The sequence below is a fragment of the Rhipicephalus sanguineus genome, chromosome 7 (genome assembly GCF_013339695.2).
Source record: "Rhipicephalus sanguineus isolate Rsan-2018 chromosome 7, BIME_Rsan_1.4, whole genome shotgun sequence".
NCBI lineage: Eukaryota > Metazoa > Arthropoda > Arachnida > Ixodida > Ixodidae > Rhipicephalus > Rhipicephalus sanguineus.
Window position 1 is genome coordinate 10,970,154 of NC_051182.1, and position 27,335 is coordinate 10,997,488.

Sequence of the window (27,335 nt, forward strand, 5' to 3'; positions counted from 1 at the left end):
CTCCGAAAGCTGTCTGCACCTAAGGTGATTTTGCACTGCCTCCAGGATAGGAGGCATTGCAATGTTTCTGCACCTCGCCTGCTTTTGCACTGCCTCCGTGATCGGCTCAACGATCACGGAGGCAATGCAAAGCAACGATGTCAAGTGATAACTTCACCGTGTGACGCCACGTTACGTGACGTCACGATGTCATCACAAAATTTGGCGATCTGTGACGTTATATGATGACGTCATCACGTGATAATTTTTTGCTTTACTCCTGTTGACGCCGCCGGCGCCAACGGTCAATTTTCACGTTTGATGAGGCATCTAAGGCTCTCGCCTAGAGAAGAGTAAAGAAGCTCTGCGAAAACTACAGAGTATTGCATAAGCGACCGAATTTTAAACGTGGCACGGCGCCGTGGTAAACCAACGCAACCGAAAACACAAAACCAGGGAAAAGCCGTATAAAGTACCGTATTTACTCGATTCTACCGCGCCTCGATTGTAACGCGCACCCGTTTTCCGCGACCAAAAAAAAAAAAAAAAAACGTACAACATCGATTCTAACGCGCACCCATTTTTTGTGGAAGAAATGAACAAAAGTACGTAGGAGTCCACCTTCGCACATTCAGAAGAACAGGTATTTGGGTTTTAAAGAACTAAAGTTTCAAAAAAAGAAAACACAAGGTCAAACGGCGGGCCTTGCCGCTGAAACTGTCACCACTACGGCGGCGATACGAGTCGCGTAATGGGTCAGTCTTCGTCGCTGTCGGCCAACTCCTTGTCGCTGTCAACGCTCTTCGAGTTCGGCAAACCGGCCCTGCTTTTGTCCACAGAAACTTTTTCGTGAAGCTTTGCTGTAAAACAATCTTCTGCTTCTGTTAGCGCCAGTCTCGCACGCACGTTTCGGCAACTCCGAACGACCGCGATGCGGCCCGATTTCCGTCCGTCTCTGCACATGTAATAACTTTTCTTTGAAATGCGACATCGTGGTGCACTCGTCGAGTATTTGGAGTGGGCACTTCCATGCCGCCGATGCGAATGCAGAACGAGATGACAAACTTCTCAGCACACGTACGAACTGAAACAATGACAGAAATGGTCGAGGGTCGAGGCGCGTAGGAGGCGGCCATTTTGAAATGCCGATGGCAATACGATAACCGTTTTTTCGGTACTTGATTCTAACGCGCATGCGATTTTACGACTCGTTTTGCCGAAAAAAAGGTGCGCGTTAGATTCGAGTAAATACGGTATTCCTTGGTGCTCCTCAATTGCTAAATTCAAAGCACTGATTCATTCAAACTGACTGTTGGTTCGATAAATGCGAGGCAACTTTAAGATATCTTCGTATACAAACACCAGCTGGTGTTTGTATACGAAGATATACACCTAGGTGTATAGATTGAAAGATTTGATATGCGCGTTCAAGAGTTGCAGCCACTGTATTTCCGCGATGCATTAAAAAGATACTGACACCTTTTTTCGAAGGCGATTTTACTCTGCCATACAAATCTCCTGTATGCAGAGACGGCTCTGAGCAAGTGTGAAGCTCAGCAGATGCTGATAAGATATTTTAATTTGATATTAAAGTCAATTTTTCCATGGCGCACCTACTGACATCCACACTAGCTTGACGTCAGGCTACAGTACAAATTCTGGTGGCTTCACGCAGCAGTCTGGCTAGTTGTGATGACGTTAGCTACCAAAACTTCCAAGATGGCCGCTTGTGGGTCATCAAAACTTCCAAAATGGCCGCTTGTGCGTCACCAACGGAGCCATGGTGTAGAGCGGCCGTGGAAACGTCACTATATATTGTGCAAGCACGTGACGAGAAGCTCATACCGTGTTGTGACGTCAGGGTACAGTAGGAACCGAAACTAGCTTTTAAAAACACACTGTAATTACTTTTTCAGGACGCACTCGCGCGTAGCACTAGCTTTTCTAGGCTCTTGAGGGCTTGACCTTTCGTTTGACGCAAAAAAAGAGCAACTGAAAACATTCGTGTCAGTACGCCTTGAAGATCCGCCAGAGCCCTTGAAGGACTCTGGATCATCCGCAGATTTCCGCTAGGTGCTTTAAGAAAACGGAAGAAACATGTTTCTATAGCGGTAGTAAATCGCACAGCGGAGGCAGCATGCGTTTCGTGCTGCAATTCGTGCTGCAATACTTTATTCGATGCTAAATTGCACTGTATTGGAGCTTCCCCGAATGTACCTGAAGGTAATATTGCTCTTTAAGAAGTAATCAACGTTCGCGGGTACATTCAATCACGTTTTCCGGTTCCGATGCGTGCCGTAGAACTGCAGCGCCGGCTCCGCATCGATGCCCCCACACGAGTGAGGGCGCCCCTAGCGGCTGCTCCTGTCCCTATATCAAACTTTCGCGGAAGCTTCATGACCAGTAAAGGTATTGAAGGACTCTGGTTTAACAATACAATATTTTTGTATCGCATTCATTGCTTCGCCCTTAAGCGAAACTGAGTTTTTTTTAACCGTTAGCTATTGACCCCCGAAAGCAAGGGGCGGACGTGTAACATGGCGTAGCCGCTTCACTGTGGGCCGTCAGCGACGGGCCCGCTACTGACGGCTGCGCATTTGCGGCTGCTCCGACCAGGAGATATGCTTTTACTAATAAGATGACATTTTTAAAAAGCAAGCAAAAAATTCGAATTGGAACCCTAGCACGTGAGCTCGAAAGGGCAAGGCCTTTTAGGGGGTATTTACCGCAGAGTGATTACAAACTCGGACGTGCTGGCGGAAGGAATTACGAAAAAGCTCTTCTGGATGAAGATCCATGGATAAAGTATATCTGAGGAAAAGTGTCAACGCGTTTCCACCGTTCGCGTGCTCTTCCATAAACGCGAAGCAAGGACAATTCGATATTGTCCCATATATCTACTGCGAGCGATCCCAGATTTCATTCCGCGATGTCCGGAAACAGAAGTGACAGACATTTTAGCGGCACGCATGTTATTACGGAACATTGCTTTCCTTACGTGCCGTGCGACGCTTGAAACGAGCTATCAGCAGCGTTTCTGGAACAGACGACGTCCGCCGATGAATCGCCGTCGAACTTTCTCGCTACCGATAAGCCTAGACGTCACGAGCCTCTGCGGAGAGCGCGTTTTGCTGTCGAGCCGACTTACAGAACAGAAGCTGCGTCGGCACCGTGCATGGCATCGTGGCTTACTTGGAACGCACACGCGAGCGCTATTTATTCAGCGGAATAATTCTTGGTCCATGGTTGCGATTTTATTGGCAGCCCCAAGATCGAGCTGCACAAGCTCTGACGTGCCGGCGGTGCGATTGCCGGTGATAGACACCCCCAAACCCGAGACATTGGCGCAGTTTGGCCCAATTTTTGTCGATATTATCACAATGGTGCAGTAGATACAATTTGGCGCACTTTGGCGCAGTTGGTGCAGGAGTGGAATCACTGCGTATCCAGTTCAGTAATCATGAGCTGTATTCGTCTCCCGCGTTACGCCTCAATGCAATATCAGCGAATCGCAGGTTACTAAGATACTCTCCATTAACTCTTATCCCTAATTCTTCCCAATCTAGGGCCCTGAAAACCTCCTGTAAACGCGCGGTGAATAGCATTGGAGAGATCATGTCTCCCTGCCGTACGCCCTTCTTTATTGCGATTCTGTCGCTTTCTTTATGGAGGACTATAGTGGCTGTGGATCCGCTGTAGATTTCTTCCATTATGTTCCATGGCCTCCATGGCATTATCAGGCGCCAAAAAGAGAAGATGCGCGCTTGCCGCCATCTTTGTGAGGACTCGACAGATCGCAATGTGGGCACTTGGGGACTTCACCTTCGGTTGGAATTATGCCTGGCGTTATCTTTTAAAGCCTGTTCCGCCGTGAGAGATGGTGCGATTACGAGTGGCAGCGAACATACCGCGCATGTCTCAAGTTAAAGACAGAGTGCAAACTGATCAGCGCATGTGTGCGACGTACAGTACACTCCCGTTGAGACGAACTCGAAGGGACCGCGGTCATCTGTTCGTCTTATCAGGAGTTCGGTTTATCAGAAGTGCCCCCAAAACGAGACATGCTGACATGCCAACTGCATCCAAATATGTTACTTGGAAACACTGAATGGAGTAGACTTACAATGGGGGCAAAAAGACAACAAAAAGCATTTATTTGGCTCATCTAGATAAAAACTATGCCTTCACGTAGAGTATTTACATGAATCGTAGGAAGACCTGATGTCGCGGGTTCAAAATGACAAAATTTCATGAAGATACTGCTACCACATTTTAATGATAAAACTGTAGCACGCTCCTATGTTGATGATTACAAAAAAGACAGAGAGAGAAACACAATTTTCCTTCAAATAATGTAAGTTTATTGTCCTGGCAGTTCCTTTTCTTCTGTGAGCCTGTTTTGCTGGCTCTAAGATCACTTCTACATACGCCTCGGTCGCGTGCTGAGCAGTGAGTGCTTGAACCTCTAAGCCACCGAGATTGCGCGACTGAAAGCATAGAGTCCCGACTCCGGAGTTGACCGAGTTAACTGGTGCGCGGCTAAATCCCTCCGGATTAACGAGCCCTCAACACCATTGAAGTACACACAGTTTTGCCCCAACCAAATTTCCGAGATCTGGATAAACGAGGTTTTACCGTAAAAGCGATATACTGGACAAAGTGTAAGGTCGATATCAGGAACAGCACATTTCAGAAAAATTCCGACTTCGAGAAAATTAATTTACTAACTCGCGTTTCGATGATCGCGTGACGGTCCTTTCGTTGGGCCGTTCTACAGTCTTATGAACAATGGAAAGAACAAGAAAGACGCCACGCTGATTCCACCCGAAAACAGCGTTCTGGGGATGGCCACTAACTACCTATAATAAAACATTTACGTTACAAGGGGGCATTGCACAATGCAGAAGAAAGAAAGAAAGAAAGCATAAGTCGGGCACGATTGCCAGGTGTACTTTCCTGCCTTCTGCGAAGTTTTCAGGCCCTGCCCGTTGGCATTACGGTAGCACACTGCCAGTGCCCACCCAGGCAGTGCATCTCTTGGCACTTTCTATTTCCGCACCGTCTCAAGTTCAGAGTGCTCCTCCTGTCCTCGTTTTGCATACCGCCACAGTGGGGGCATAGCCAGAAATTTTTTTCCAGAGGATTGTGGGGGAGGGGTGTTTGAGCCCCCAATGCCACAGCAGGAGAACCCTGCCTACGCTGCTGTGCAACGTAGGCAGCTCACCTGAAAGTGTGTACTCTTGATGCAGACGATGGCTCGAGCCAGGTACTCGAGGCGCTTGGCCAGGTTCACGTCGGTACCCGGTCGGTCGGCCAGCTTGGCGAGGATGCGAGCGGCCGCGCCGTAGTTGCCCACTCGCTCGTGGTACTTCCACAGCAGGTCGGCCGCATCGCATCGACGCTGCAGGTAGGCCTCCAGGAAGGGGCTGCGCACGTCCAGCAGTCGTGCCGACTGACCGCTCTCGCACAGCCAGTCGTACAGCGAGGCGTGGAACGTCTCGTCGTCCGACCGCAGGGCCAGTCCGAGCATCGCCTCGTAGCAGGAGCCGTCGGGCCGGCTGTCACCGCTGGCACGCAGCTCAGACAGCATGTCTCGGATCACCTGGGCAAGTTGAGAGGCGACGCAGTTCGTGGAGCTCATCCATCCAATGACTAATTAATATTGTACTTATTTATTATGGCAAAACCCTCATATGCCACATCAAATGGGGAAAGTGACCATCGTAGTAATCGGTAACATCAAAAAGAATAGTGCTAAAAATCGTACGACGTCATACGAGATTACGAGGAGTGAGCAGGAAAAGGAGGACAATCGACTGAGAAGAAGAACAACACCAGTCACCTAGGTGAATGCATTAGGGACCCTGTGAGCTTTTATTTATGGCATACTACACCCCCAATGTGGGCCTCAGCAGGAGGAGCAAAAATGCACGAAAAGGTAGCAGTATTTACATACAGAGCATAGAAAAAAATAAGACTTATTTCTTATTTCACAGAAGTATTATAGCCAAGTACAACAGAAAAAGGGAAATATATAACTAAATACACAAAAATATTATACAACTTAACACCAATCTTGAACACATTCAATTACTTTTATCAGGGTTCATGCAGGTTTCGATAGCCTAAACTCAAAGGTCCTTCAAGGACTTTCAAGTCCCTATCAACAGTTTCTCAACGACGCAGGACGGCATCCAAAGTACAAATTTTTTGCTACGACAATGTTTTAAAAAAAATTATGGATAGCTTTATAGAGTAAGAATACAAAAATTGGAATAGAGATGCCCAGTCTTGATCACATTAGGTTCTTAATATGCACAAGACTTCACAGCATTAATGCAGCTGTAGGGACATCTTTTGTATTAGGCAATTTTTTTCAGTTCTCCTGTTTCGTTTTTTTTTTTTCAGTCCTTGGGAAACTGTTCAGTTTCACTACAAAGGTGATGTACCGAATCACATTCAAACTTTTACGGGCAGAGCTCTTTAAGCTTTTCGTTGCGCCAGTAGTGCGCACAGTAATAATCATGATCATGAACCGGTACGTGCTCGCTTCGTCCTTTCTTCATTTCCTGCTTTGTTCCCAAAGCACGTGCGCCGATTTCTCTGGCGTGAAATGTAATAACCCTGATGGGTGAGAGGAGAGGACAAGTACGGAGAGAAAGAGAGAGAGAAACAAAGACATACCTGCCAAGTTTGGAGAAACGGAATCCGGGAGATCTACTCAACAGGGTGGGGGGGGGGGGGGGTAGCGATAGCAATTATATGGACACTGTCAATGGGATTTTGCAGTCGCCGCTGATCTGTAGAGAGTCCAAACAGATAACATCGCTTACGCATCGTCTGTTTCACGTGCGAGTAAATGTGCTAGCTAGCGCTAGGGACGAACGCGGTTGAAGCAGAGATGAAACGACCCGACCGTCACCGTCGCGCGAAGGGCACATGCGATAACGTCGCTCCGCGTGCGAGGCCTGTCGTCGCTTGCTTACCAGTTATTTCGTTGGGCAAGGGACCATAAGGGGCGCCGTTGAGACGGGGACGGTCGCAAGCGCTGATGAACACGCCGTCTCGACAGACGTCGGTAACAGCTACCCTTTTAAGTGCTGGGCTCTCCACTTAAAGCAGTAGTGACACAAATTTTTGAAGGCGAGATAACTTGTGAGATAGATTTGTGTGTACAGAAACGCATCATCTACGAAATATTAACGGCTGATATAACCTATAACACATTTAGGATCAATTTTTAAATTGCGTGTAGCACATCTGTACGCGAAACGTCCCACCTCGCGTCACCGTGATGCACGGGGCACGCAATGCACTGGACGCGCGGGGCAAAACTGGATTTCCGGGAGATTTTCCTATGATCCGTACAACCGGGAGAAACGTTCAAAATCCGGGAGACTTGGCAGGTATGGAAAGATATAAAGAGAGCGAAAATCATGGCGGAAAAAAATTTCTGATGAGGCGGCGGGATTCGAACCCGCGTATCCACAATATTAAGGCAAGCGTCCCAGGCACTCAGCTATCGAGGCACACTAGCACAGCATAGACTTGTATGGTATAGTATAGCAAGGTAACAGAATAGAAAGTTGGGCGAGTTGGTGTATATTCATATTTAAAGAAAAGCGGCGCACAAAAAGACGGAGACAAAGAAGAGAACCACACACAGCGCTGCACTCACAACTGAAAGTTTATTCAGAGGAACAAGAATTTAAAAGGTAAAAACCGCGCATGACAAGTGAGGTACAACGTGATTAAGTGATACGCTCATCAATAAAAGTAAACTCTTTTTTGTGCAATGTAACCGAGGTATGGCTTACGCAAGCATCACGTGACTTGTTAATATGATAGGCTTCAGAAACCTCACGGGTGAATTGATCGTGGTGCTTAAAAATAATAACTGTGTTAGACAAAACAGGTGTGCACCCACACGTGGCACAATGCGATGCCAAATGGGAAGGCGAGCCGTTATGCAAAGAGAGATAGTGCTCCCGCAACCTTTTATTGACACAGCGGCCCGTCTGTCCGACATAATGAAGGCCACAAGACAAAGGAATGCGGTACACCACCCCCACAGCACAAGGCACATACTTATTTCTATGGTTTACGGCACATTTCTTTACATCTGGCTTGTCCTTCTTGTCTAGCTTATTTGACACCAAAGCACATATCTTTCCCAATTTATTGGGTGCCCTAAAAACCACATCAACTCCGTAGCGGGAACCAACATTTTTTAGCCCATGTGCCAATTTATGCATATAAGGAATTACTGCGAACCTCATTTTTTCCCGATCGACATTAAGTTTCCTAGCTGCACGTCCTTTTAAACCACCAATTAAGTTATCGCAAACAGCCACGATTATGTTAGGGGGGAACCCTGCTTCCTCTGGTCCCCCCTAACATAATCGTGGCTACGCACTAAACGGTAGTACGCATTAAACACCAAGTACAAATTTGCATCTCCTAGCGTACGCCATCGCCCAAATAAATAGAGTGCCACAGCAAATATTGCCTAAAGTATCCACCGCAAAGCCTTTTCTTTCCTGGCACACTCGCACGACCGCCCGATAACGCGTAGTGGCGACGCCGAAGAGCATTTCGAAACTATTGCAGGGTCCCGATACGTGGTCAACGCAGTGACCGACATAGCGACAAAAGGGACAGTGTGATTTCCGCGGTATATGTGTGTGCGTCTAACCGCGATCTGCCACTAAACGAAAACTGACAGTTCCAGTGAAACGCGGTACGGCCGCGTGGAGCCGGGAGCCGATCGTCTCCCGGCTAGTTGTGTGCAGCGCGTCGCCTACTCGGCTCACGCTGTCACTACCGGGCCGCTTGCTGTGCCGCACGCGCGCATTTATCGTGGGAATGTCGTTCGTACCCACTTCGCTCCAGATCGTGCACAGATGCGGCGAGTAGCTTGTTCGGTTAACGCAGCGATGACGAGCTTCATGCAAGCGATGCGCACTCCGCGATTCTCTAGCGGTCCTGGCAGCGGACGGAGGCGCGTTGTGTGGTCGCCTAATAAAAGCTTGCAGTATGGTTACAACCGCGCTACGCTTGCAGTATCGTACACGTGCGTTTAGTGTGATAGCGTCTGTGCAGCGAGGTTTCTCGGCGCCCGCGACCCGCAACGCTAACTACGCAACAGCGATCTGCTTTCGTTTCTACAAAGCGGTGCGCGCCTTATGACGGCTTAGTAGCGTTTGCTGTCGGGCTGAAGTTCTTCGACGTGGTTGAAGTTCTTCGACCCTACCCCAGCATGTGTGCCATTAATTCAACTTCAGCCTTGAAGACGGCCGCGCACAACGAAGCGGCAGCGATCGGCGGCCCAGCGCGTTCAGGTTGTCGCCTAATAAATGCGTGCAGTAGGCTTAAAAAGTAGCGCTGCGCCGCACGCGTGCCCGAGCAGATAGCTGAAGATACTTATTGTGATAAGGTTGTCGACGATAAGTCATGTCGGCGCGTTCGTCGGTGGCCGCCACCTCGCCTTCGTTCTTTCCCGATGCTTACCCGCAAAGGCGTCGCCGCAATCGCGCGGAAGTCGGAATCGGGGATCGACTGATCTGCGCACTTCTCAAAAAGGCGGAAGACCTTTGGCGGCACATTCTGGCGTCAGGAAGTTGAGCAGCACAGTAAAATTTTATGGCACAAAAAGTTATCGCGATACGCAGGGTACGCACTAACCGGTAGGCATAGGGCGAACCACTACGGCTTAAGCGGTCAGCGAATGCATTGGGCTCTATGGGACTCGGTCGGGGATTCGTCGCAGCTACGTTTTAACCGTTAGTACGTTTAAAGCGGGTACGTATTAACGAGGTTTGACTGTACAGTAAAAGCTCGTTAATTCGACTCTCGTTAATTCGGAAAATCGGTTAATTCGGACAAGTCATCTGGTCCCTGTAAATATATGCATCACTCTATGAGACTGGGCGCTCGTTATTTCGGATAAATTTGACCGCAAATCGGATAATTCGGCGACTTTCGGGCCGCTGGCGAGTCTCGAAAACGAAAAAAAGAACCGTTCGGAACAAGTGAAGCTCAAACGCTGCATCGCCATGGACATCAATTATCGGCTTGGCTTGACTTGAGACTGGTTGAACGCCTTTTCTTCGCGTGTGATAGGTGTCATTTTTGTTGCTTTGTTCCCGTTGGTGTGCTGCATCGTTGAACGCCGTTTTATCGAGGAACGATTCAGTACGGCTCCTTTAGCTTGATAGTTGCTGGTGCTTTTGTGCCGACTTCTCGTTTGAACGCACACTCCGCCGATGGGGAAGCGGCCCAAGTGCGAGGCCAAGCACTTCACCACCAAAGTAGAAATTTTGCGTGCCCTGAAAAATGGGCTCTCCCGACAAGAAGTAGCTCCTGTGAAATGACGTCGGCAAACAATACGACGCGAGTCTCCTGAGCGCAGTTAGCATTCTTCGCGTATGTGTGGCAGAGCACGCCTGTGCACGCCATTGCCAACTGTTTCAGGCACAGTGGCTTTGTTGTACCCGACTCCAGCGATGCCGCAGTGGCCAAAGTGTTACGCCTGATGCAGTGACACTCGACGATTATATCGGCATTGATGGCGTTGCCACTGCCGGCTCTCTGACTGATGAGCAAATCGTGAAGGAAGTGATGCATGGCGACGAATCCGAGAACGAAGAGCCTGAAGAGGAGCAGCCACACTATGAGCCACACAGGCCCCCTCGTACTGTGAAGAAAGCCGCGGAGGGTCTCGTCGTCCTTAAACAATTTTGTTTTGGCACTGCAGACAGCATGCGAGCTGCTGAGCACCTTGAAGGGCTCAGAAAAGTTGTGTCCATGCGAATTTCTGCTCGAAAACAGAGACGCATCCGCTATTACCTTGTAAAGTAAAGGCATGTTGAAAAAACTCTTGCATTTATTGTGTTTATTTCGACCATGCGATAATTCGGACATTCGGTTAATTCGGACATTTTTTCCGGTCCCTAGAAATCCGAATTAACGAGCTTTTACTGTAATTATAATTGCATTGGGGTTATGAAAAAAAAAGAAACACTTTAGCCTGTAGTCCAGTTGTTCCTGAGAAGAATGACACCAAGTTTGAATAAATATGTTCATGGAAAGTTCTCGAAAACTTCCGTAAGGCAGAGACACTTCACAAAAATAACAAAGCTGAGAAAATCGCGTTTAAAGTTTTGAGAAGATTCGTAACTTTTTCTGTTGAGCCTGTAAGAAAAAGAAAGGCTTTAGAATGCAGCTGTACTATTTCCGAGCAAAATAAAACTAATTTTATTAAAATTGGTTCAGGCAAACATCACCAAAACATGCATGCCACAAAAGCATGTGAAAAAAGAAAGCAATAAAAGTGAGTCACTTGAGTGTTCAGCCACTTTACAACAGTCCTGGGCTGTAGTCCTGGCTCACATCTTGGACATCCTCCTCTTGAGCTTTTCACTTTCTGTGCGCCCTTTGTTGGCCTTGCAGAGCCTCTTGCTGACCTATTCAAGACTCCTTCGGATGAGGCTGCTTCCAGGGCTGTAGCCAAGCTGTTCTGCAACAGCCCTTTCCGCAGCGAGCAGAGATTCATGCGTGTTTTTAGAGCTTTGACTCCAGATCACAGAGTGTAGGCACTCAATGGCATTTTGGGTCATTCCATCTGTGCAACGATGCAAGAGGGCATCATCTGCCTGGCAAAGACCAGCTTCAGAGCAGTACGAACGGAGGCTGGCAGTGGATTTTTGTGGGGTGGCGGCTTTCCGTTGCTGGCCACTGTACGGTTATAGCAGCACCATGAACTGGCACCTTCTGGACAGTGACTGTGGTCCGAGGAATCATCCGTGGATAACAAGTGTAGCAGAATGGCCGTCACTGCCTTCTGTATGGCTGGGACGTCATGTATGTGGCTTCCCAATGCATATCCATAATAATTTGCTATTTTCTTTATTTTATCTTGGGTGAGTCGTCCTTTCCTACCAAGAGACTCCCCTTGTGCCTTCTCCTGCAATGTGCGAAGCGCAGTCCCCATCCTCTTGTGCACGTGGTTCAGGCCGTCCTTCTTTTCAATGTCTATGTATCCATAGACACTTTCTTCATTCAGCGCATGGAATGTGCGGCTGTCACCGTCTGAGAGGATGGTGGTATAGCGCAGCCCATTTTTATCGAGAGAGTGCCTGAACAGAATCAGGGCTGCCTCGACCTCCATCCGTCCGGCATTGCAGTCAATATTTTTTAGGCATTTGTGGTTGACAGCCCAGTCACCATAGCCGCCATCACTTGGGTCAGGTGCCCCCCGGCAGCCACGGCAGTATCTCAACAACCCAACATGGTCCAACACCAGGCCAGTGTAGAGTTCAATAATGCACCCAACTGCAATGTTGGAGTTGTGTCCACGTGTCTTCCATGTGCCATCAAAAATGACATCAACGTTACCAAGTGGGCTGAGGAAGTTCCTGTAGAGGGTCTTCACCACTTTTACACTTGCCTTTTCTGTGGCTCTAGCAACTGCTGGGCAGGCACCCACCATGGTGTCCATATGCCCCCGAAGGCCGCGGTGGGAGAGGTTCAGGGTGGCACAGAAGTCTGCAAGCGCTGTCACTCCCTTTCCAATGCTTTGGATGCCCTTCACTGCACGTAAATTTATTTCAAAGGGCGTGATTGCGGTTTGGCCATCGACCCACAGCGACGAAAAGTGGCGCTTGGCAAAGTCACAATTAGCGTACGTAAACTCCAGTCTCGTCATAGATACAGTGTTACAAATAAATGTACATAACGAATTTTTGCATATAACGAAGTTATTTTTGTGGTAGATGTGACTTTGTTTTAATGAGGTATGAGTGTAGTCCACCAGTAAATTTTAAGCAACACAGCAAGTTGTACATTGCAACATTGTCATCTAGCTTTCAGAGGAACGCCCAAATCGTGTCGAAAGCGTCAAGCATATCCCGTGGATTAGTCGTCTTTTCTCTTTGGCTTGTGCCCTGTTCCTTGGTGTCGTCGGTTTCACACACGCTGATGATGGCCGTGTCGGTCAACTCTTTATGAAAGACTGCACCTTCATCAGCGAAAATGTAGCCCCCAACACTAGCGCTAACAGAATCCTCAGTGTAAGGGAAAAAGTCATGCCCCATGCATTGGTCAGTGATTGGGCACTGCACTCATGGCAGTAGAATGTGTGTCTTCGCACAACTCTTCGGGCTGCGCCGTCGAACACACACTTGGTGGATCTTGGGCGGCATGAAAATTTACATGGTTGAACAGTTTTTTAACGTGGCCAGACATGCGGCAGCCTACGTTGCACATATCACACTACCCAATACTAGCTGCACACCACGCGGTACAAATTGCGACACGCAACGCTTCACAGAAGTAGCACCACACGAACTGCCATGATACACAAAGCGCCATCACACAATCACAGTAGCCCCGATCAGGCTGGCGGCAAGCCTGCGTCCTCTGCAGAAACGTCCATCACACAACAGGTGTCCCAAGTGCACCGCTGATGTGGTAATCATGTGACACAGCGAGATTTCACATACTTGAAAGAACCAAAAACCACACAGCAAGATCAGACAGCGCGCCAATGTAGCCATGGCAATAACTCCTCCGTCACTGATTAGCCATGTTGCCGTGTGGCTGCCACAGAATGTTGCTAAAATGGATTGTGGAACCATACTATGGTGTACTAGAATGGGGTAGTGTGTTGCCTTCGCAGTAAACCAATGGGAGAACTGTGGTCGCTCTTGAAATGACGTCAATGGCCGCCATGATCAATTGGTGTGCCTTGCACGTAAAATTTCAAATGTGCAGTGGAAAACTTTCTGCTTTTATTGAGCAGAATGGTCACATAACGCGATTGTAACTAGAATTATTTGCAAGATTTAAACACTAGAAGACATATGGATGCATTGTTGCAATAAAGAAAGCTGCCTCTGCACTGTCTAAGCTTGCATGCGTCCTATCGCAGAACCGTGTCACGGATCATCTGCATGCTTTCTGTTTTGATTGCCGAAGGCATAAAAAAGCATTCCTGTGTTCATTCCATGCATATGTATGCCTCTCTAGCTACCACATTAATTTGAAATTATGCACGAGGAGGTCCAGAAGAATAACATTAACATCAGGCGAGTTCAATTAGCACCCCTCCCCTGCATCAGCCAGGACAGCGGTCGCAAAACTGACGTTAGAAAAAATATAATGCTCATGCTAATCAATAACTAGGCTTGTGCGAATATTCGAGCACTTCAAATATTCGAACGAATATCACAGTATTCGAATTCACTTCGAAACAAATTTAAATTCTCGGAAATTTCGAAGTATTCGAAATGAATGAATAGACATATATAAACCGCATATAACCCCCCTGTAAAGGTGGTTTCACTGCAGTGGAGGTGTGCTATTAGCCCCGAGAACTTGGAGTGGCGCTGCCTGGCGGGAGGCCTGGATGACGTCACGGCAGGGACTCTTCGGGGCCTGCCATAGCGCACCTACATAATATGCGTTCGCTTTCTGCGCTGTTCCGCTGTTTGCGTTCGGTGTCTCAAGCTTCAGACGAATGACGAAAACAGCATCGATAATGTTCCTAGTAAAATGACAAAAAGCTATACATTTTTTTTTCTGTACAGTCGCCAAGGATGCCCGCACTCCATCGTGCATGCACACTTCGAAAGGGGGGGGGGGGGGGATCAGATTGTGTTCTTGTGTCCCGCTGCTACAATAAGGTACGCATTTGGGCTGGTTGGTTCATGATTAACTGTAGAAACAGCGCTAAAAGACGGGACGAACGAGGAAAGGACACAAACAACGGCGCTGCTAACCTTGAAGATGGGTTTGATTCCCGACCACAGCACCCGCATTCCGACGGGGATGAAAAGCAAGAATATGCCTGCGCTTAGATACAGACAGCAGCACGTTAAAAAATTCGAGGTGGTCGAAATTAATCTACAGCGAGCCTCACAATCATGTCGTGGTTTTGACATTATTAGGTTGCGTTGTTCATGGGCTATTCCTTTAGGAGATGTGATGGTTTCGCGTCCACAAGTGTTATTTGCATTGGAAGCGTCCGCGACATGCAGACAGCATTTTTGCCGGTCTGCCAAGCCCCGCGCGCGGTTACAAAAAGGCATGCAGTATCCAGTCTCGCGAAATATCTGTAAGCGCTCGCCCCAGAACACCGCCGAAGCTGTCATTTTAGTTTTTCTTCTTTACTTGCTCTCTGATCATGTGGTATAGTTGCAAGATTTTCTTGCAATAATTTCGGACCTTCATTTCACTACAAAAACAAGCTGAGGTTAAATGCGGAAACTTCTTATTGCTGTCAAATTGTTGCAACGGCGCAGTCAAGCTCGTCATGCAGTTTATATATCAAACCATTAAATTAATGTTCCTTCCAGTTGGTCACTCCTGAGCAGTGTCAACCTGTATGTAGACACGACATGCGAGACCAGCCGTAGCTACATTGGGGCAAAGGACGTTTAATTATTAATTGGATACCATCTTTGAATGCGCCATCGAAACACTGCAGAACTCCCATTTCGAATTTCTGGCGTTTGTCTGGCAAGCGATTGCTATCAGCAGTGCTCCCACGTTTGTGACGCCGTGCTTGATAGGATCAGCAGTTCAAGCAATTCAGGGTATAAGACTACATAATCCGTGATGACTGTTGAGAAGAAATCTGTACATATATGATCCAAGTATGCCAACATCTCAGCATTTCTGAAACCGTTGTGTATGTGACAGTGCAATTCTGTCAAATCACCTAGATTATTTACAAAGGGAGACATAACTTGCACGACAAACCACAATGTGTTCAGTGAATTGAAAACGCCGTAATTTCGTTTGTAATACTTCAGGACACGAGCTTTAACCTTGGAGTCTATGCCGTGTTGTAATGTAGTTAGAAATAATTATGATACATATTTTAGCACCGATTTCGTTGAGTATAGGCGGTGAAAACAACCAATGTCTTGCTGTCCTGCATCACCATTTTCAGGTTTTTTTTCGTTCGGACGGGAGTTTGCCTATGCAAAGCTATGTTATCCATGACTTCGTTAACTCTCTCTAGTAAAAAGCTTCCACCTTCTGCCTTGGGAGATTTGCATCATAAATTTGAGGAGTAATCGCCACCATATCACGAAAAGAGCGGTAGACGGCGGGCGCATTCAAAGTCACTGGGACTGTGAAAAATCTAATCAAGCGAGTTTTCGAATTAACCAAACATTCAAAAAGCGGGATGCAAGGAACTCTGAATTACTGGAAGTAATCAGAGGCGGTCGTTTGCAGTGCCTGCTAGTTTGCGGCTACAAGGACTATGTTTTCCAGCAATACCTGGCCCCAATTTTGCCATTAAACTGGGGAAACGGTGGGCCTCGTTGCTGCCAGTGCAAGAAAAAAAAAAAGGAAAAAAAAAAACTGTCTCGCGGTCAACTGAAATGCGCGCCTGCGGAAAAAAAAGACGTGCTTCACAGTGGTGACACGCAGGCAGCATGTCACCTGCTCCTCGCAGCGTCAGCGCATCATGATGTGACCATTCGCCCATTCCTTCTGGTAAAACAAAGAATTTAATAATGACCAGTGTGACAGAATTCGCGATGTGTTCTGGTTGGAAAAGTTGATCATTGAAGTTTTCGAACTGAGTTTTCGAAGTAGGCGTTGCAGGCAAGTACTCCGTAAGCAGTGCAAGTGCGCAAACTGCCGGAACAACCGCCAATCGGAGGTTCGCATACATCGCGAATTCCGCCAGACCACCCTTTATTAATTTCTCTATTTTCCCAGAAAGAATGGGTAAATCATGACGCGCTGACGTTGAGAGAAGCATGCGTCATGCTGCCCGCGTGTCACCGCTGTGTTGCAGTGAAGCACGTCTTCTCTTGCGCAGGCGCACATTTCAGCTGACCACGAGACCACCTTTTTTTTGTTTTTTTTCTTGCGCTGGCAGCAGCGAGGCTGGAATGCTTCACTTGTCACCCATTAGTATCGCTACACTGCACTGCCTTGTGTCTCCTAAGGGCCATTGTTTTTTGCGGATTTGCGGCTAAATCGGGACTAGGAATAGGCACATGGCACCCAAAGTTTTCGAATTAACCGGGCTGGTACTGACCGCCGCTTCAAATTATCCACTGAAATTTACATTGCAAAATACGGGGCTGCAGAAATCTATCTAATTATGCGGGATTTCGAAATTACCCTCCCATCGATTCATCATTTTTTAAGTTTGAAAGCTTGTTATATTGGCTTATATGCTCAAAGTATAGTAAATTTGACAACGTAACATATTTTACAGGTTATCACTTGCACTCTACCAAAAGTCAAATCCTGCTACTACTCAAAGTTGCTTCCACTTCCCTTTGAACTAAAAAGAATGACATATGCATATGTCTTGTTTCAACTTTAAAAATATTGCGCTGGTTAGTTGGGTCATGACAAATATGCTCATTTTTTATATGTGATATAAACTATTCGAATTCGCTTCGGACCTAATATTTACTATTCGCACAAGCCTATCAATGACAAATGCTGCTCCATTTCTTTAGACATTTTACTGCTCAAAAGGATGCCAAAGTACAGGAATGCAGCTAAATGCTCTACGATGTGTTTGGGGTGTTCAATGTATCCTATGTATCCTGAATAAGCCTGGAATTCCAATCGTTCTGCAAGAAGTACAATGCGTCAGGATTCCGCAAACACCGAGTCTGCCATGCACAGACAAAAATTCGCTAACACGAAAAGGGAAACAGGAGGGAGCAATCAATGAGTTTCCCATGGACATGTACAACTAGCGCGGCAACTACAAGTACTAATCTCTGAGGCTTTGTCTCTCTGCTTGCCATAAATTACTTCAAGGTGCAACACATGGCGGCACAGCAGTCTGGTGTGGTCTAGCACTGCAGGCCATCATTGCAAAAAGAGCCACGTGTTTGGTGCCAGATGACACACTGCCCCATTCCAGTGCACCCTATCCATACTTGGAATGGTAACAGAAACCTGACATGCGCATGGAAGCCCAAGAATGGCAAACAGCGACCATACATGTGCTGCTTGAGTCTTTGCTGAAAGTTGACTGTCTCGCCGACTACCTTGCAACACAGTCTGCACACGGGATGCTATAGACAATGGTTGCAAATTTTTCCTTTGGCAGCTTGTCGTTCACCTTCACAAGAGAATGCCTCAACTTGTTAACTGGCTGTGCTGCTCCTCCTCTACGGTAAATTTGATTGCTGCATCCATGCCCTTCAGGTGTTCTGCAAACGCATTCAGTGCCTCTTTCTTGATTACACTGAAGCAATGATTGACGTATCGTCAAATTATTTTGGGCGCAGGACGAACTGAAATGAGTGTGCGTTGTTCAAGACACTCCATTGCAAGATTTGCTGCTGTTACCGAGACGGCAGCACCCATTGCTGTCTTGTGCACCTGCTTGTCAAAGCAATCCTTGAACGTGAAATACGTTTTCGTGAGGCAAAACGTGAAGAGGCACCACAGATCCTGGATGTCAAAAGGTGTACGCTCGGACAAGGTTGCGTCTGCTTCGAGGGCTGGTACTCATGCGTCAACTGCCAAGCCCGTAGGTATGCTGGTGGATAAAGACTGGATGCCCAAAGACACCAGAATATCATGTACACAGGGGTCCACTGTTAAAGGGAACATCGGAGCGTGTGGCGGCAGCTCGGCGCCACCGCTGGCCAGCGGCTGCAACGAAATTCGCGCAGATGCAGTGAGCACTGTGCCCGGTGCTCTTTCGTCGCGTCAACGGTTCGCTTCACGATGATTCGCAATGCAGAAGCAGACGGCAGCAGACGACGAAAGAGCACGACTCACAGCGTGCACTGCGCCTGCGTGAAACTCGTTGCAGCCGCTCGCCGGCGGTGGCACCGAGCTGCCGCCACACGCTCCTATGTTCCCTTTAACAGTGGACCCCTGTGTACCTTGTTCATAGAAAAGGTACACATTATTGCTTAATTGTAATGATGACAACTTCCCAGACATGTATGCACGTTGCCTTAGTAATATTTTAAGATCGATTTAGCAGTGCAAAAAGACGAAACACTTAAGGAACACACACACACAGCGCTGTGTGTGTGTGTTCCTTCTTAAGTGTTAAATTTCGCAAGCAGACAATGCATGGGAAACGACCTATCAATTTTCGCTGTTATGCGTGATTGCAGTTTAGGAACATTTCGTTGTTGAGAGATGCAAGATACAGTGAAACCTCCTTAATATGTACCTGCCGGGTACGCGGCATAACTACGCACTAAACGGTAGTATGCATTAACCACCAAGTACAAATATGCCTCTCCTGGCGTACACTATCGCCGCCAGCAGAGAAATAGAGTGCCACAGCAAATATTGTCTAAAGTACCCATCGCAAAGCCTTTTCTTTCTTTTTGCCAAAGTGGAGAAAATATCCTAGCACTCGCGCACGACTGCCCGATAGCGCGCGGTGGCCACGCCAAAGAGCATTTCAATACTATTAAAGGGTGTGGGATACGCAGTGACCGACATAGCGACAAAACGGACAGTGTCTGCATTCCGCAATATATGTGTATGCGTCTGTACCGCGATCTGCTACTAAACGAAAACTGACACGTGATACGGACGCGTGGAGCCGATCGTCTCCTGGGTAGTTGCGTGCAGCGCGTCGCCTGCTCAGCTCACGTACGTCGTCACTACCGGGCCGCTTGCTGTACCGCACGCGCGCATCAGTCGTGGGATTGTTCTTCGTGCCCGCTTCACTCTAGACCTTGCACAGATGCGGCGAGTAGCTTGTTCAGATAACGCGGCGATGTCGTGCTTCCTCCGCGACGCGGTAGTGGTCCTGGCAGCGGACGGAGGCTCGTTGGGTGGTCGCCTAATAAAAGCGTGCAGTATGGTTACAACAGCGCTATGCTTGCTATACCGTACGCGTGCGTTTAGCGTGATAGCGTCAATGCAGCGAGGTTTCGCGGCGTCCGCGACCCGCAATGCTCAACTCCGCAACAGCGATCTGCTTTCGTTTCTACAAAGCGGTGCGCGCTTGAACACAGCCCGGCACAAGGCAGCAGCGATCGGCGGCCCAGCGCGTTGAGGTTGTCGCCAAGTAAAAGCGTGCAGTAGGCTTAAAGTAGCGCTGTGCTGCACGCGTGCCCGGGCAGATAGCTGAAGATGCTTATTGTGATAAGGTTGTCGGCGATAAGTCATGCTGGCGCGTTCGTCGGTGGCCGCCGCCTGGCCTTCGTTCTTTCCCGATGCTTACGTGCAAAGGCGTCGCGCAATTGCGCGGAAGTCGGAATCGGTGATCGACCGATCGCCGCACTTCTAGAAAAGACGGAAAACCTTTGGCGGCACATTGTGGCGTCGAGCATTTCAGCGGTGCAGTAAAATTTTATGGCACAAAAAGTTATCTCGGGCGCAGGGTACGCACTAACCGGTAGGCATAGGGCGAACCACTACGGCTTAAGCGGTCAACGAATGCATGGGGCTCTATGGGGCTCGGTCGGGGATTCGTCGCAACTACGTTTTAACCGTTAGTACGTTTAAAGCGGGTACGTATTAACGAGGTTTGACTGTACACTGAATCCTATATGCGTTAACCAAGGACAGGAAAATACTGTGTTGTCGCAAGAAGTTCGTTGTTGCACAATTTCATTATTGCGGGCTTCGATTGCAGTGAAACTGATACGTGAGAAATCATTGGATAAGCGTTGCCAGGCCAATTTAAATCATCAATCGCAGGTGAAGAAGTGCAGGAAGGAAAGAAGGAAGCAGCCCACCTTGTAGCACTCCATGCGGGCAACATAGGCTTGCCGGCCGCGCTCGTCCTCGGGACGCTCGCCCTGCTGGTAGAAATGCAAAGCCAGCCCCTGGGGATCCACTTGCTTGGCCAGCGAGAGGCTGAGGTCAACGACACCCGGGTAGTGGCCGCAGCTGGTGAGCAGGCCACAGGCTGTGCCCAGAGGCAACTGGGGACCAACCTGCGATGGGATGCTGCCTCAACGTCTACATTCCTTGCAGTGGCTTCCGTGCCACGATGAAAGAGCAGACTGCATAAAAGGCAGCATCCTGCCACATACTGAAGGAAATGGCCACTAGCTGCTGTTTTCCTTGATCTCCATCCACAGGTCTGCCCACAAAAAACACCAGCACCCCCTAGAGAGCAGCAGTTTAGCTTGAAGCGTTTTGGAGTGGCAACCCTGGTGCCTTTTATGGAGTGGTGCAAGAAGCTAAAACCCATTGGTACGTATTTTGCACATGTCTCACCCCGTCAGTCGAGTCTAGAAGCTGCTTTGGTGTGTGGCAAGTATGGGTTGACCGTGCATGGTGCAAACGCCCTCGAAGCAGTGCACTTGTGAATAGCAGCAATGACCGCAGAGATGGCAATGTGCCTGTCAGCCTCGCTGGTCACCCACCTTCACAGGGCTGAATGGTTTTTGCATGGTAAATGAAAATCCAGTCAGGGTGACTTCAGTCAGCCCTGGGAGCAGGTCAGAGTGGGATAATAAACAATGTCCCCGTCAAGTTATTGGCAATTATGCAAGACATATCTAACTCCTTGTATCACTGTGGACACTGAACGAATATTCAGAAGCAGTCAAGAACATTACAAGCACAAAGAACACTCAAGCATTCGCACGAAAAGTTTACAGGTGAGCTACACTTTTGAAAAGGTTGCTTACCCAACAGCCTTAAATTCAGGCTAGTCAACAGCATTCCTTGCTAAATAACAGTTTGTTAATGGTACAGAGGATGTACTTTTAAGATATGCCAGGAAGCTTCAATGTGTCAACTGGTGTCTTTGTTCATTGCCAGTAATCATCCTGTCCCCAGTGGTGTGTTGTGCATAGCACAAGAAAGTGCAATAATAGCAAAACCAAGAAAACGTACAAGCCCGAAATTCACTTGGTGGTACATGAATTTACAGTGGGACCTCATTTGTTTGTTTCAGGAAAAAAAAATGTTTCATAAAAATGTTTTAACAAGGTGTGGGTTCGAGCTAGTTGGTACTCCATGATCACCACTTCTTGCGCAAAATTTTCTAAGACGACGGACGAAACAGACACGGACGGGCGCAAACTTCCAACTGAATTTATTATTAACATGTGCCCTAAATATATACAAATATGACTATGACAAAACAAAAACACCAATGCCACAGGTGTGCAGTGTGTCAGCGCGCATCAGCTACTCACTCCCCCAAAATGTAGTGACCCTTCCAAGAAAGCCATTTCCTTCTGTGTCAGCTGATGCGCGCTGACACACTGCACACCTGTGGCATTGGTGTTTTTGTTTTGTCATAGTCATATTTGTATATATTTAAGGCACATGTTAATAATAAATTCAGTTGGAAGTTTGCGCCCGTCCGTGTCTGTTTCGTCCGTCGTCTTAGAAAATTTTGCGCAAGAAGTGGTGTTCGTAAAAATGCTTCATGGGAAAAGATACAATTGAAGTAAGGTGGCAAATTGGGCTAGTTGGAACGTACTCGCCATGTTCAGCGCAAAAAAGGAACACGAAAACACAAGGAAGTGCACGACACAAGCGCTAACAACTAAAATTTTAATGGAAGAAACGTGTCATATATAAGCACAAAAAAAAACAAAAAAAAACAAAACAAAAAAACCCACAAAAACCAAACAGAAAATCTTATGAGACCGATTGAAGGCTGGCTCACGCATCTGTCTCTTGCTTTTATAATTTCGAACGCTTCAGCAATTTCACGCGTGCGCTGGTCCCTGTGCCTCATCATCACGGTGGTTTTGTTTAGCTCGGCTGCGCATCCGCACTGCCGGCAATGGAGGGAAAGATGCGTAGATGGTGTGCCTTTCAGAGAACTAGCGTGCTCCCTTAGACGAACGTTGAGACAACGACCCGTCTGCCCAACGTACGCACCACCACATGACAAAGGGATGGCGTACACCACTCCGCTCGCGCATTAAAATTTCAGTTGTTACACAGCGCTTGTGTCGTGCACTTCCTTGTGTTTTCGTGTTCCTTTTTTGCGCTGAACATGGCGAAAAAAGACACAATGCGAATGAAGATAGGATATACTCGACTACTGTAGAACCTGCTTCATAGATTTTTGAAAATGTGAGTAAAACATACTGTTCAGGAAAACGTGCAATCCAAATTCACTGAAATGTCACATCGTTTAACTTGGTAACGATATCACGACTGTTGGCACTGGCAAATCGTATGAAAGAGGAACATATCAATGAGGTTCTACTGTATTACATGAACTGAGCTTTCTGCATAGAGCAACTCACACTACACGTCCAGTTACTAAGCACAGTGTACTGTAATACACCTAAAAACAAACATGCACTCTATAAGCCCTTGCCCCCATATGCTAGTGTGACAATGAGGGGAAGTCCCAAGGAAATTAATTCACGCTGTTGTTCACTTATCTCTTTAAAGGAATGCAAAAGACAAAAACGATTTTTCTCATAGTACTTGTAAATTACTCTTTCACAATGTCAAAATCACCACACTTGCTGCGAGAAGACTTGGTAGCGAGAAAAAGTGCAACAAGAAAATGCCAGTGGCGACACCACCTTGATATTGCCACATCAATACCCATGACATCGTAGATTTTGACGACCTCTACTAGGTCATACATAGTGCCTAATCGGTAAAAATGTAGTAGACTGTCCTCTGAGAGGGACAGAAACTTAACGTACCTAGTGTCAAGAAATTTCGTTGAGAAAATGTCACCAAAATACGAAAAATACACTTTGAAATCTGTGACATCATGCAAGGAGATTTCGGAGCGAAATTTAAAAATGCACCTTTAACCTTGATGTTCTCCTCTATAAATAAACCTATGATGGTGCAACCAACGTCATTAAAATTATCAGAGTACAATTTATCAATCTACACCGATTCATTATTTCACTTTAGCACCCCTTTAAAAACCTTTTTTGTGAATTATTGATCAATTTTGATGCAACTTACCGAGTTAATTCATATTTGTGGGCTGGTTCTAAATATGCAATTATTTTTCCTGTACAATATTGTCACATGGCCATGACATTGAAAAAGGCAGCAGCCGGCATGTTTCAACACGAAAATCTTTATACGGGCGAAGTTATGCCCAGGAAATGAAAAGTTGAAGTACGAGTGATACACCCTGCGCACTGATAGCAGCGAACAGAGCGTCGGCTATCTGTAATCTGGTCAGCAGTAAAGTGCATCGGCCCTTTCAACTTGTGGCACTGAAGATTCCAGTATAACGTTGGTGGCCGGGTTAGTTCCAGAATAAGCTCTATTGTTTGTGTGCGGTGCACAGTCTTATCGGAAGATTCTAAAGTAATCTGGGAGGTTCCCAGACACTTGGGTGCGGTTTGTGCAAGGCAGTGGTTATGCGTGTAACAGACCGGTTAAATAAAAATTAGAGCTGTGTGAATAGCAAAATTTTGAGTGCAAAGCGAATTCGAATAATAATGTTTGAGTGCGAATCGAATCAATAATTTTCAAATATTTTTCTAATACTTCAAAGTGAAATAACAGAAAAAATTGCAAAGAGTCTCCAAGCATATTCTAAATTATATTCTAAAAATTTATAGCTCTGCAATGGCGCAACCGCGCGCTGCCCGCCATTTTGGGCTCGTCGGAAAGAGCACTTCTCCGTCTTCAAATTTCCCGCTTTAGCTAGATCCTCAATTCAGAAACAAGCGTACAAAAAGCAAATGTTTAAAGTTCGTTTCAAGGTCTCACATTGGCTGCGTCCGCGATGTTGCTCCAGCACACCTCGCCATTGGTCCAATGCTCGCTCCAGAAGAGCGTTGTCTGCTGCCTGTGTGTCGCGAGGTCACAGTTGTCGACAGTCGCGCTACTTAGTGAAGTGTTCGTTTGTTTTGTGTTCACGGGTCGTCGATCACTTAGAATATATTTACGCTTTAGTTTGGCAGCTGCAAGCGCAACCTCAATCATCAGATTACGATAGTGCGCTGTGCTCATCGCGAACATAGCAGAGGCGCATCTCGGACCAATTCGTGGAACCCACGGTTAGAGATTCTGCTTGCCAGCACTTCAGACCTCGTGACAATCGAAGACCATTGCTGGACGACTTTGTACTCGCAATCGAGCACGACGTACTCTGAAACATTTGGCACAGCGGCCACGCACACTGCGACCGAGCTTACTGCTCGAATTCGTAGCTAGGCCGAACTCACGCTAGTTGCGGCGTTTTTGCAGAAGCGAAGAAGCTGCAATGTGCTTTGTCGCAAGCAACAAATCGCATCGCCCGCTATCTGCTCGGAATCGTGGATAGGCACTTGACGCATGGGCAGTGGACCCCCCGGCCAAGCTTGTCGCACAGCGACCGCTCGGAGTGTCGGTGGAAGTGGCTAGCAGCTTCGCACGTCGGCGCCCCAAAACGCAAGACCAAGCATGCTGCACGCCAATTTATCGTCGTTATTATAAACCGTTATGTTTATTTTCCGAAGGTTCGAATAGTAAAATTCAGGTGCGAATAGAATCGAGTAGCAAGCACTATTAGAAAAATATTCAAAAGTTCGAATATTCGCACACCCCTAATAAAAAAATGAAAAGAAGTGCAGGTGGCATTGCATCCCTCTGAAAAAGCATCATCCCGTTGCTCATAACAGAACATCGAAGGGCAAGAAATGTATGCATACACAAAGCAAGAACAATAATGAAGCGAGAAGTAGAGTCCTCAGGTTCGCTAATGCGTATAAAATGGCTTAAGGTGCACTACATGGAAAACTTCAGGTTGTGTGCGGCGCTACTGGGAATTTGTCATGCCGGCCGGGGATCCTCTTAGTAATTGTATGGCCCGAAGCAACATCGAAGAAGTTTTCCGCTGAGTCCACGTCGGTGTGCTGTTGTCCAGACCCAGACAAGGTCTCCAGGTTGGTATTTCATGTTGCGTCGTCAAAGATTGTAGTGACGGCTGTCGACCCTCTGCTGGTTCTTGGTAAGTGGGCGGGCGAGCTGTCACGCATCTTTGGCATGCTGCAAGTAGGTAACAATGACGAGAATTTATTCGTTAGTGAAGTTTGCCAGCACAGCGTCAAATGTTGCTGCCGGGTGCCTTCCTTACACCAACATGTATGGGGTCATCTGCACAGTTTCTTGCACGGCCGTGTTGTATGCGAAGGTCACGTACAGAAGGATGGCATCCCACGTCTTGTGCTCGACGATGAAGTATATGGCCAGTATATCAGCAATGGTCTTATTTAGACGCTTGATGAGGCCACGGTCTGTGGGTGGCAGGCGGTGGTCCGGCAGTGGCTAGTCTGGCTGTATCTCAAGATAGTCCCGAGTTAGGTCCACAGTAAAGGCCGTACCTCTATCGGTGATCAAGACCGCTGAGGTGCCATGACGCAGGATGATGTTCTCAACGTACAGTGGAACTTCGATTATACGTCCCCCGGTCCTGCGACAACCCGCGTTTTACAACGAATTGGCTTTGTCCCGGCAAAACCCCCATAGAAATAATGTAGTAAAAACCTCAATTGTACGACGCAATTTTATGCCGGCCCCGCCTCGTACGACGCTTCGCTGGACTGTCCGAGAAAAAAAAAGACCTACGATGACGCGGGCTGGCACGCAAACACACTGCGGCCGGGTGAAAAAAGTCGGGAAACCGAGGAACCGAGTTCGTATCCGCGCTGCCACCACAGGGCCTCTTCAATTTTTCGACACGCGGTCGGCCATAGCTAGCCAGAGCCAACGTTGGCCGGAGCCAGCCGGAGCGCATTCGTTTTGTCGCATCGCACTGCGCACTTCCGTTGTCGCCTTTTTTTTCCTCTCTCTTCTTTTGGGTGGTTTCGTAGTGACCGTTGTGAGCAGATAACATGGCAGATAATTTCGAGCTCGCTTTCTAGTATGCGATAACTTTCACTAGATTTCATGTAGTTATACCGGACGTGTTGAACGACGATTGTTGAGCGAACGTTTGCGACAGTCGTGGGAACCAGAACTCGCCGCTGTCTAGCTACCAGAGGGCTGGGGCGTTTTCGCCGCTCGCGATTGGTCGAAGCTTGCAAATCGAATAGGCCTACTGCCGTGCTGCCATTCAGCCATTCCTTCACGTGTGTGCCTCATCGGTTGGTTGTGCTGCGCCGCAGCTGCTGTGTCCACGTGCAAAATTTTCTGTGTTCGGACATTGGTGTGTGAGGAAGTTGTCGAATTCTTGGTTGAGAGTGCTGCGTCTCGCAATGTCGCGGAACCGAAAACCGCTGACGCTCGGAGAAAAGCTTCGCATAATCGAGGAGGCAGAGAAGCGGAACGGAGCAACAAAGGCCAGCATTGCCCGCGACCTGAACATTCCCGAGTCGTCGCTGAAAACGATCCTCGCGAAGAAGGACAGCATCCTACTAAATGCGGCAAAGTTCGGCCTGAACAGGAAGGCCGCGAAAGATGGCAAATATGCTGCCATGGAGAAGGCCCTCGTTGAG

General features: G+C 47.7%; 1 protein-coding gene across 1 annotated transcript in view; it reads right to left on the reverse strand.

Moving 5' to 3' along the window:
* Positions 1–27,335, reverse strand: part of LOC119400578 (nuclear pore complex protein Nup155) — a 57,006-nt gene that overhangs the window by 18,503 nt on the left and 11,168 nt on the right. Inside the window, exons 2-4 of the mRNA XM_049417722.1 lie at positions 24,628–24,706; positions 20,691–20,891; positions 5,204–5,581 (exon numbers count right to left, since the gene is read on the reverse strand). Of these exons, the coding sequence (XP_049273679.1) occupies positions 5,204–5,581; positions 20,691–20,891; positions 24,628–24,706 (658 nt within the window). The remainder of the gene's footprint in view (positions 1–5,203; positions 5,582–20,690; positions 20,892–24,627; positions 24,707–27,335) is intronic.